Source organism: Halichoeres trimaculatus, unplaced genomic scaffold, assembly GCF_033239565.1.
Source record: "Halichoeres trimaculatus isolate MK-OKI-2021-1 unplaced genomic scaffold, fHalTri1.1 fHalTri1_scaffold_16, whole genome shotgun sequence".
Classification (NCBI taxonomy): Eukaryota; Metazoa; Chordata; class Actinopteri; order Labriformes; family Labridae; genus Halichoeres; species Halichoeres trimaculatus.
The window spans coordinates 2,682,931-2,695,309 of NW_027437194.1; the positions used below are offsets into that span (position 1 = coordinate 2,682,931).

The window sequence follows — 12,379 nt, forward strand, 5'->3', positions numbered from 1 at the left end:
CAGAATATCTTTGAAAGTCAGTTCCACAAATTAAAAAAAATGTAAGTTTTTCAACTTTGTGACCAAAAATATGCCTTGATATTTCTACTTTGTCATTGCACTCTGATATAAAATGTGATAATTTAAGTATTAGGCCTGATTTAAGCATCAAGAGTTGTTATTTTCTTACATTAAGTATGATTTGAAGCAGATATTAAGGTTAATCTTAAGACTGTATTGATGTTAATACGGATTTCTTTAACTGCAGTTTCTGTTCGCGCGGAAATTTGTCAGCGCGTGCTCACGGTGTTTACCTGCGAACTCACCTGTTGCCAGACGGTAATTCAACCTCGTCAGAAATAAAACATTAACCTCCCGAAGAACGATACAGCCCCACTGTCAGCTGTTATTAAAAAGAAAAGCTGTCCCTCTCCGTCCTACCTCTGCCCGGTGTCACCACCAATAGGGTCCGACCTCCACGTGCTTATGGACGGACTGGCCCAGGTGGGGATGACGAGTCTCGGATCCATGACACCTGTGGCTGCGTCGTGTTCTTACTCCTTAATCCCACAGTGAAAAAGCTTGTTGACCAACGCGCCTCCCCTCAGCTTCAAACGGAACAACCTTTTTATTTTCAGGATAAATTATTTTTATAACTTTCAAAAGAAAAAATATCAAAACATGCTGATGATGGCGGCCAGGCAACAGCCGCAATCAAAGGGAAGTGATGTGTTGATTGATCATTTTATTTCGCGGGAAAAGAAAAGCTTATGGGAATATTTATAGAAATAGGCAACATTCAGTCTCTCCGTCTCCCTCCCTCGCGGGCCTGTTGCCACAGCAACGTTGCCTGACAGTGTTGCTCTGTAACAAGCTGAGCTGCAGCTCCTGGCAGGGCTGTTCGCTTTCCCAATGACACAGTGAAGTATGGTCACATGGATCATGGACCTGCTTTCTGTCTCCAGACATCAGGTGCAGAATAGTCCAGTTTACAGTTTTATGGGAGGGCCTCGAACGCCTCACACAGAGCCATAATGACTTGAAGCCTAAAGGCAGGCACATCTGTTATTCTCATCCACTTTCTGTTCCTCGTTGAGTTGGAGTTTCTCACATTATTACTGACATTCAGCAGCGACAGAAAGACGTTTCCTGTATTTTTCTGTCCTTTTAGATTTGAGTAGAAAATTACAGGCGAACAGAAAATCAACAATGTAGGAGGCTCTGCTCTCCGTGTCTCACTCTCTATTCCTCTGCATCCTTCCCACCTTTTCCTGCTGTTGCTTAATTTGAAAGTGTCTACAGTAGTAATTTATAGATGACCTGTCCCACCAGTCAGAGAAAATACCGGAAAAGGCCAGTCCACTTGACCCCCTTTCGCCCACACGGGAGCTGAAGTGGCACTCAGAGTGGCTTTTCACCGAACTTGAGGAGACCCAGCTTAGGGCAAAGTCTTTCTGACAAAATACAGGAACTTTTTGACATTTAGCTTTAGCTTTTCAAATAACATTTTTTAATTCATATCAATAATTAATTTGTCTGAATTTTGTATTAACTATGATTGTTATCAGTTATACCAGCATAGTGGAACAATGTTTTTGTAAGTGATACAGAGCTAATGCAGTGACATCCACTCCAGAGTCATGTCTGTTTTTAGGCTCTGAAGATCACTGCCACCTGTCATTTTTACAGAGATTGCGACAGAATCTAGGTTTCTTCAGTAATCCCAATTTTATTTTTTGTTGTTGTTTTTTTTGTTTGTTATTTTTTTACACATGCATATTATTATTAAATAATCATTAAAAATGTAAATTAAAAAAATAAATATAATATAATTAATTAATCAAATTAATTAATCAAATTAATTAATCAAATTAATTAATCCAATTAAATTAATTTAAATTAAATTAATTTTTTGGTAGTTTTGTGTGTGTGTATGTGGTAATAAATATTAATTTGTTTAAAAATAAAATCTCAAAGTTTTTCAATTCAACATATTTATTCTTCACTATAATCTTGCAACACTGTGTTTATGTCAGGGATGGGTACTAGATTAGGTACTTTTATAGGTACCAACTGAATTCTGTTTGTAGTTCTGGGTACCACTTCAGTTAAAATCAAACTGTATCATGTTTAGGTACCTAAACCCATCCTTGTGACTGTGAGGGAGTGGAAGAGTAGGAGATTTTCCATGCTGGACATGAACACAGCATAACAAGGTTATATATTGAGAAATAAATATGTTTAATAGAAAAACTTTCAGATTTTACCGTCAAACAAATTAGTATTTGATACCACATAAAAACACCCAAAAGTATTGAAAGTTGGTACTGTTGAAACTTTTTTTTTATTTCAAATGTTTGCTAATATAATTAAAAAAAATAAAAAGTTGCAAATTTTCAAAAATATTTTGAAATTTTAAAAAAATCTCAAAAATTAAAAAAAAAAATTCTTGTAAATTTTCAAAAATTTTAATTTAAAAAAAATACTTGATTTTTATAACATAAATTGATAATATCACTTCATTCATCATTTTTCATTTTATTTTTTGCTCATTTCTTGCCACATTTAGAGGTAGAGTTCATCTTGGACTCTTATTTAGAAAACTGGTGACCTCCTTGCTGTGAAGCAGCAGAGCTAACCACTGCACCACCATGCAGCCCCATTTATTTTTCATTTAAAAAAAGACACTTTTTTCAATTTCAGCATCTGATATTCTGTCTTAACACTATTTTCCATCAAACATAATTTTCAATCATTTGTAGAATTCCAATCCCTACTTTGTTAGCATATTGCACAGAGCCCTATCAGCTCAGGTGTTTGTGTCACTGTCTGTTTTTAAGTCTATTTACTCTTATCTGTATGAATGAGGGGTTGTTTTTCAGTTTTTTAAAATAACATCTTTCAAAACATAAAAGAAATGAGTCTGCAGAATAACAATAAAAGCAGGTTGCTAAAAAGAAAAATGCGTTTGAAACATGTTGTAAACCTGAAAATCAGGCTTGAATTCAAGAAGGTGAAAAACCACTTCAGAGGAAAAAGGAGCATGTGTCAGAGCTCGTTTCTCGTCATGCATGGACACCTTTAAGAGTGACGGATGTGTTCAGTGACATTTAGGACTTCATACATACACAGCCACCGACACAAGCTGTGAATCTGACAACTAAAAACCTAAGCTGGAACATCGCTCTGCAAAGCTCAGAGCACAGGTTTATCTGCAGAGAACAAGAGCAAAAACAGGAACAAGTGTCTGAACAGAAGATGAAACCGCAGACAGCTTCAGCGCGGAGAAGAGTGGTTGTTGCAAGGACAGCTGGGGAAAGGTTACATGGGAGCGAAAGCACTGGCAGAGCGTGTTGTTTTTCAGCGTCGAATAGATATGTCAAGTATCACAAACAGCATCGCAGTCTCAAAGGTACGATGCTGCAGCTGTAATCACGTCTAAAATTACATCTGATCATCACTCTCATGAGGTCCATCTGGCACAATCCTGGATTATAAAACTGAATAAATATCAGCAGGAGATGCAGATGAGAGCGAATAACTAGCCACACGAGCTCGTTGAATTCAGCAGGAGGAAAGGGGACACACGGTTTTCGAGTTATTTTTCCACTTGTTGTGTTGGACTTTAAAAGCAGAAAGGATGGGAATCTGTTGCTGCTCAGTGTTTTGAATCACAGGATGAAAACAAATGAAGCAGAAAACTGGGTGCAAAAACAGAAACACATGTTCACGAGGGGAAGTAAAACACCAGGCCTGATTGTGAGACCTTGATTTAAATTCTGTCACTGAAATCCTCAATAAAGTGCTCGATAAACACAAGTTTGAAGTGTTGTTTCTTCTAACTCAGCCTCTTGTTTTTCAGCACCACGGACAGCTCACACACTCTGCCATCTTTCTTTCTCCGCTTCCTCTTCCAAGGTAAAGTCTGCAGCACTTAAACATTCACACACGCGGCTGGAGAGCAATTCAAACTGCATTTTATGTGTAGCTGTGTTTGCTAACACTGTAAGCAGTAAACAGGGTAAAAGCTCCACGCGCTGTAAAGGTGATGTAACTAAATTATAGCAACACTGTGCAAAGGTCAGCTGCATGGCACTGAATGCAACATAAGAAGCTGTTCACTGTACTTATGGTCTTTGTTCTGCAACCAGCGGCTTTAAGTGACGCCATATGTGACAAAAGATGGTGAGGATCAAATAATGTCTGGGAAAGTTCAACCTATTGACCGAGCTTCAGTAAAGCACTGTTGCTGACTTTCTTCTTCTTTTTAACCACTAAAGGATAATAATGACAGTTAACTCTGGATAAAGAAAAAAAATCAACAATAATCAAACAGAAATTAAAAAGTTATATTACAAAATAATATATACAGAGAGATCAAATGAAACCTGTTCTCTTGGGGGTAATAAATATAATCCACTGTTGCTGACTTTCAATTTGAAAAGGACTAAAGGGTGACTCTTTTCCAATCAGGTTAGTTGGAACTGGTTAATGCGTAATGGACCCCATCAAAGGTGAGAGCTGAAAACAAAAACAAAACAAAAAAACAATTGTGTGTGTGTGGTTATGAACTAACAACTGGAGCAAAAAAAATTCAATAAACTTGAAATCTTAAAAAATTGCAAAACTTTCAATTAAACCCCAAAATTTAAAAAATTTAGTAAATTTTTCAAGTTAAATTTATTTGCAAAAAGATAAAGAAAAAATAACAAATAGGCAAGATTTATTTTTTTATTTAAAGTTATTTTTAATTAAAATTAAAAAATTTCAGAAAAAACACAGCAAGAAAAAACTGATCGAACAACTGTGTTTTGTTATGAACAAATTCAAAAACAACTTAATCAAAAAAATTTCCAGATAAATTCGAAATCTAAAAAATTTGCAAAATTTTCAAAAAATTTTGCAAAACTTTCAACTAAAAAAAAAGAAAAACTAATTTTTTCAAGTTAAATTTATTTGAAAAAAATAAAGAAAAAGTAATAAATTGGCGAGATCTATTTTTTATTTAAAGAATTAAAATGAATAAAAAAAGAAAAAGAAAAAAATCAGAAAAAAAGAAAAAACAGATCAAACAACTTTGTGTGTGTGAGCGTGTGGTTATGGACAAATTCACAGACAACCAAATAAAAAAAATCAAAATTTTAAATAAATTAAAAATCCAAAAAATTTGCAAAATTTAAAAAAAATTGCAAAACTTTCAATCAAAAAAAAATTTATTTAAAAAATCAGTATTTTTTTCAAGTTTAATGTATTTCCAAAACATTTTTTAAAAAATAATAAATTGGCAAGATTTATTTTTTTATTTAAAGTATAAACATGGAGTAAAAAAAAAAAAAAAATTCTGAAAAAAAAAAAAAACGGATGAAACAAATGTGTGTGGTTATGAGCAAATTCACAAACAACTAAATAAAAAACTTTCAGATTAATTTGAAATTAAAAAAAATTGCAAAATCTTCAGAAAATTTCAAAAACTTTAAATTAAAAATTCAAATTTTAAAAATGTAGTTTTTTTAATTAAATGTGTTTGCAAAAATAATAATAATAATAATTATAATAAATCAGCAATATTCATTTTCTTATTTAAAGAATCCAAATGATTACAAAATTTTTTAAAAGACTTCTTTTTTTTATTTCAAAGAAGATTTTTTTTTTTTAAAAGCTAAAGCTTGTTTGGGGGGAGGAGGGGGTCTTTACTGTCTCTCTGGTACCTCATTGAAGCTTTACATGATTTTCAGCCTAAATAAAGTTTCTATTTTCCTCACATTGGTCTTTTAGGAAACCCTCCAATTCATTCTAGCTGCTGTCTCTTTAAGGCTCCCCACTCCACAAACCCCCTTCCCTTTGATTGGCTGGTCCTCTGGAGGCCAAAGCTCCCTCCAATGTGTAGTGACGTAGTTAGGGGATCCTTATGCCGTGACCCGATCATTTCAGCAAGTCTTGTGAAGAGCTTTATACATGAATATGTATCTTTGAAAACCTGCATGTTAAGTATAGACATGCAGGAATGTGATGTTTTTTTGCCCCTCATCGAAATGACCTGACATGTGTGTTTCTAACTGTGTCAGACCTATCTCCTGTGAGTTGGTGTTTCTCTGGTCTGCTGCCCACCTGTCGTCGTTCTGGAAGTTCTGGTCCCCGAGCAGCAGGTCCCTGAAACGGAATCGTGGTGGGAGCGGAGGAACCTCACTCTCCTGTTGCTCCATCTTCAGGGTGGAGATGTCTAAGATTACCCCACTGCTGCTGCTGCTGTTGGCGTTGGTCTGGAGCGGGGCTCGAGAGGCGCTGCAGGAGGACAGTGAAGAAACAGGAGGGAAACCGAGGGAGGTGAAAAGAAAGAAATAAGTGAGGGGAGAGGATAGAAAGCAGTGAAAGGAAGCATAGGAGGAAATGGTTCTGGTTCTGGACTGATACAGTGATGAAGAAAAGCAGGAGTTGAACAGAAACAGGACAAAAAAGCAGAGTCAAACACCGACAGAGTGAATTTCTGCCCAAACCCAGAAAATCCATAGTGAGCTCGTTGACTACGGAGCAATTACTCCTTTTTGTTTGTTCTGTGATACGAGCTGATCAAACAGCACCCCAGAGTCACACAGACAATAAAGAGCATGATGAGCTCTGTGTTTGTCTACAGCACAATGTAAACTAACTGCAGCACTACTGAGCAGCTTAAGGTCCCCAGCTTTAAGTTCACATGTGCCCACTAAAAGCTGATTAAAGCTATAACTCTTTAAGTTCAAGAAGCTGAAAAGTGCAAGTCTTTGACATTTCTGCTAAATTAGACTAAAAAGGTTTAAAGGTTCACAACATCAGTGCATCCCTAGTCTCTTTCCGAGTCTCTTTAAGGCTCCGTGCTCAACAAAAAACCCTCTTCCCTCTGATTGGCCAGCCTTCTGGAGGCCTGTAAGGGGTGGAGCTATTGGCAGACCTTGGTGTTTGAGGCCCACGCTCTTACATGTCATGAACACTGGGACAATATTTACTGTCGCAGTATCAGAGAAAAGGCAACCTAGTGGCAGAGCTTCCTTTCAGCGCTGTTGCTGACTTCTATTTTTGTGAGGACTACAGGAGGACTCTTGTCCAATCAGGTTAGCTGGAACTAGCTTTTGCATAACGGACACCATCAAAAGTGAGAGCCTAAATTAAAAAAAAAAAAAAAAGATCAAATAATTGGTCATGGTTATGAACAATTACACAAACAATTGAATCAAAAATTTGCAAAAATTCAAAAAAATATGCTTTTTTTTTTTCTTTTTTTTTTCCTTTTTTTTCTTTTTTTTTTCCTTTTTTTTTCCTTTTTTTTCCTTTTTTTCCTTTTTTTTTCTTTTTTTCAAAAAAAACAACAACTTAGTCCTGCATGTCTAAAAAAAATTAAATAAAAAATAAATGTGCAATTTTTAAATATGCAGAATTTTTTAAAAAATTGCAAAAATTGTAACTAAAAATGAAAAACTTTACTATTTTTTATCAAGTTAGATATATTTACAAAAAAATAAAAAAAATAAATATAACTTATTGGCAAAACTTTTTATCTAAAGAATTAAAATATACTAAAAAAATGAATTTAAAAAAATTGCAAAAAACTACAAAATTCTAATTTAATTTTGAAATTTGCAAAAAAAATATTTAAAGAAACGTTTTTAGATATATATATAAATAAATGTTAATTTAAAACTGGGTGCAAAAAAAAAAAAACAGGGGGGCTTTCCTTCCAGCAAATGCTGGAATATTAAAACGCTGAGTCAGCATTTCGACAAATTGTTACTCTGTGACTTTTTTATCACCACAGTCGTGTGGTTTCTATGGTGACAGAACACCTCCATTCATATCAATGGGAGGAAAAAAATGGAAAATTTTAAATATCTACAAAAGTTAAAGAGTTAAATACGTGAAAAATGTGAGCATGCTTCTTCTGAAAATGCTGAAATGTTTAAAGTTTGGACAGTGAGAGTCAGACCAAATCTGAAAGCTGTGAAGAGTGCAACATTTCAACGTAATAATTGTTCTTCATCCTCGCTAATTGATCCACTTCTAACCCCTGAGTGACATCAAGAGTTTAATATTAACTCACTGACATGCTGTAGCAATAAAAAGCTTATTACAAAACACTTTGGTGTCGTGGAGTGATGATTAATTTACTTTCACCGACTGTGGCTGGATGCTTGTTCCCCATTAAAACGCTGATTACCCAATAACCCTGGGGCTGGTCCTCATTTTCATCTCAGTATCAAATTGAATAATTTGATAAAAGACAAAAGAAAAATGTGAATGATCGGGAGAAAGACACAACTTTTCACTGAGATGTTAATAGCTGCAGATGTTGAGTCATCTCGTCCAGCTCCTCCTCCTCTTTCTCATCAGAGGCGAAGAGGAGAAGTGGACTTTAACTTTAACTTGAAGCTGGCGTCATGATGAATAGAAACTCCAGGAGTGAAGAACTATTAATATGGATATTTTTGATTTTACAGCTTTGATTTTAATCTTTTTTCTCTTGTATCTTCAAAATTGTCCCTTAACAGTCTTATAAAAAGCCTTCAACCTCTCCACTCCTCCATCTCTGTGCCTCCTGGTCCTCAATTACACTTGTCAAACTTGATGTATAATAGATGGAGGCTGTATTTCCTGTGAGGCTTTGTGAAATCAATCCATCAGAGTTGACCAAACGGAGCAGAAAACACTAAGAAGTATTTAGATTTCAGGAAACAGGGATGACGCCAAGCTGACCATCCCTATGAAGGGGGTAAGGAGTAATAAAATAAGACTTTAGTGGATCATTTACAGGATTTTATGGCTTAGACAGAGCGGTGGTGACAGGACATTGGAAGCAGTGTAAGGATGGATGACAAAAACAGCCTCACATGAAAAAATAAAGCAAAATTTCTCTTTATATTTACAAAGCTGTGACAAACCCTCTTCTATTTCCATGCTGGATGATAACTTTTAGAAATATGACAAAGAATGGCACACACACATAAAATAATAAACTTAATTATTCCTCCTTTGTCTCCTTAAATGATTCCTAAAGTTTGTCCCCTCACTTCCTTGGTGCTCAGTTGTCTCTTACCGTGGTCTGTGGTTGGCGTTCACGGTCCCATCATCGTTCACGAATGACTGGTTCACGTAACATTCACTGCACATTTTGGCCGAAGATCCGGCGCTGCTGTCGGACTGAGGAGCGGCGGTGGTCGGCGTAGAGTCCCCCGTGACAAAGTCTTCTTCCTGGGTTAATTGCATCGGAGGGAGATGTGCCAGAAAGGAGTGAACACACCCGGAGAGAAAGATGCGCTCTTTTGCAAAAAGCCCCGGGTGTTTTTTTTTTTTCCTGAGAGGGGGGAAAAACGCCCCCCTCCTCACCTATTCAGGTGCATTTTGGAGGTATGGGAGAGTTTTTGCTTCGCGCCCACGCAGCAGAGAAGCGGCGAGCAAAGTGACAGTTGGATGATTAACTCTTTACAGACACACACTGACAGATTCAGGAGGAATCATCTCAGGGTCTGGATCAAAGGTGTTTAAAGATACAACATGCTAAGGACAGGTCTGCGGCGGGAAACATGTCGGTGAGGACAGGGTTTCTTCCTGAGGCAGCTGTACAGTACACCTAATGACATAACTGTTGAATTATCGCCCTGCTCTCTATGTGCGCGTGCAACACCACCATCTAGTGGCGGCTCTGCGGTACTGCAGCTCTGCCGAACAAAAATAAAAAGGGACTAAAAATCTTTGAAAAGAAAGTGAGGACAAGACAAAAAAGTTTCTCACTGAGAAGTTTAAGTCAGGGACGGAGCCAGGATTTCAATTCTTTGTGGGCCAAATCGCCTTGTATTAAAAAAATTAGTGATTTTATTTATTTATTTTTTGTGATTTGATTTATTAATTTTGGTCAATTTGACAAGAGAAAAATAAAAATAAATACAGAAGGAAGAAAAATACAAAAGCAAAGCAAACAGAAAATGATCAAATCATCAAAACAGGGACTGACTCGTAAAGGTGTAGGCTGAAGCAGAGCTTATAACGCCTACCCTTATCTCATAACAGTAAAAAACTATATATATATTCATATATATATATATATATATATATATATATATATATTAATTAATTACACTGCAAATTAACGCGTTATAAAAATTAACGCAGATTAATCTGGATCCCAAACCCGCGGGGTGTTCCAAGACGCACTTATCAAATGTCTGGCATTTACAAACCGTGTGTCCTACATGGAATAAGAGGTGTTATCGTCAGATTTACACATTTCCGACGGTCCCTGAATGTATCACAACTGACGTCAGCAGTATGCTTTAAACCGGGAGGAAGCGAGAGTGATTTTTGGGGGACTGCCGTCCACATGTCGTTTATTCACACGTCCTTTTTGAAAATCTGCAGAAAATCAACCGTTTGCTCAATTCTGTAAAAAACAATACACGATAATTTTACATTCTTTACTGCATCAAACAAGCCCTGAATGATCGATATTTGTCCTGTATTTAAATCTAAAGAATTCTTTGAAAATTTGCTTCCATCTTCCTGGTGTCATGTTTCAGCTTGGGGCTGCTCTGCACCAATCAGCAACAGTTTGTGTGTTCAGAGCATGTAAAACTGAGAATACTTCACTTTTCTTTGATCCAAGACTTGAATTAAGTGTTTTGTACATAGTTCCTCACAGTTTTTAGCCTTTAGCCCTGGTTCTCCTGACCTCATAGAAGTATAGAAGTTCATATTGCAGTGAAAATTGAGTCAACATCGAGTAAAAATGTGACAGAAGCAAAAACGGTCCTAAAAATCAAATCAGCTTATCTTAGGTGCAGGACTGTGTAGATTTTGTAAAGATAGAACCATAAAACCTTTTTCATGTGTTCCTTATGCCTCAGGGTACCTAAAAATGTGTTGTATACATTCCCACCTTATTTTTAAATGTTTTAAATGTCTTTTAATGTAATTTTAATGTCCTGGAATTCAAATACTTTATTTTGGGACCTTAAGCAGATATGAGATTAAAATGCGATTAATTAGATTAATTAATTACAAATCCTGTAATTAATTAGATTAATTTTTGTAATTGCCTGACAGCACTCATAAATATATGAAACTAGACTTATGCATATATATGTACAATATACAATTTACAAGCATATAAACAAATATATATATGAATACATACATATGAATCTATAAATATACACTTTTGTATTCCTAGATATGTACTCTCCATGTCAGACAATCAGCATGAGGTAAATGTAATTACTTGAAGACACTTGGATATTAGAAATAAATGGATATATACGCTTAATATGAGCTAAACAAAATTACTACAACACACTTTATCGTTATTTGTATGAATTATATGAGTAATGGAATATTTTTGTAGTTATGAAACATACTATTGCAAAAATATTCCAATTTTTCATAGTAAATAACTTTGTATAACTATATAGTTAAGGATATAGGTATAGTACTGTTAAAGCAGATTTGGATGTTTTTTGATACTTCAATACTTGATAACATCAGACAGCAATCGGCCAAAGAGTAGTGCTCTAACACACCGATGTACAGTGGCTTGTAGGTGTCGGGCAATTTGCAAAATTCATGTTTTTGCTCTTGCATTCGTGTTGTGGCTTTTGCAAATTGTCCGACACCCACTGACTACCTTACCAGTGGGCTTCGCCACCTCAACTTCCCATGTGTTATAGGCTGGAAGAGCAGCAACATTAACCACAGTTAAATAAAAGCAGAAATCTACAGATTTTTATTTTGGAAAAAAAAAAAACGGGCATCTAACGATAACAAAACAAGCATCAAGTGACAAAATTTTATGATATTCCTATTTAATACTGGTATTTCAAAATTAACATAAAGAGAGAAAATAAAAGAATTAAAAGAAAAGTTTGAGGTGGGCCTGGGACCATTTGGCCCACCCACACCACACCCTCCTTTTTTTGCAATGAAACTTTAACTTCTCCTGAACTCCTTAACTTTGCAATTAGCTGGCTCATATTCAGAAATGTCTGTCAATAACACATTTCCCCATGACAAAGACTGGGCAATGACAAGCTAAATTATTCAGTGATCATTAAAACACTCATGAACTCATAAAGTGACTTTGAGCGTTAATTAGCCAGTGGAAGAAGCTATCCCAAGCGGCTGGGATGGTGGACGTAGCTCAGAAAAAGAAAAACCAAACCAAAGTGAAACGAAAAGCCAAACAGTTTAAAAAACAGATCTCAGACTTGGATCAAGGCCCATTCTTCTTTAGCTCCACTTTATCGATACGCAATGACCTGATCAGCTTCACACTGGGAGACTCTTGACTCAGTACTTCAAGATATTAAACAAGCAAACGTGAAATCAGTGATTAAAACCGTGTAAGATCTCTAAAGGAAGAATAACGACACAACTCTTAATCCAC

The 12,379-nt window shown here is 35.8% G+C and overlaps 1 protein-coding gene across 3 annotated transcripts in view; it reads right to left on the bottom strand.

Moving 5' to 3' along the window:
* The window catches only part of kcnt1a (potassium sodium-activated channel subfamily T member 1a), a 50,086-nt gene extending 40,565 nt beyond the window's left edge, over positions 1–9,521 (bottom strand). For 2 of the 3 annotated variants that reach the window (XM_074690282.1, XM_074690280.1), the window contains exons 1-2: positions 9,041–9,520; positions 6,088–6,261 (exon numbers count right to left, since the gene is read on the bottom strand). In XM_074690282.1, coding sequence (XP_074546383.1) covers positions 6,088–6,261; positions 9,041–9,210 — 344 coding nt within the window. In that variant the 5' untranslated portion in view covers positions 9,211–9,520. Of the gene's footprint in view, positions 1–6,087; positions 6,262–9,040 lie in introns of all 3 variants that reach the window. The other variant, XM_074690281.1, reaches the window with a different exon arrangement.
* Positions 9,522–12,379: the final 2,858 nt, after the last annotated feature.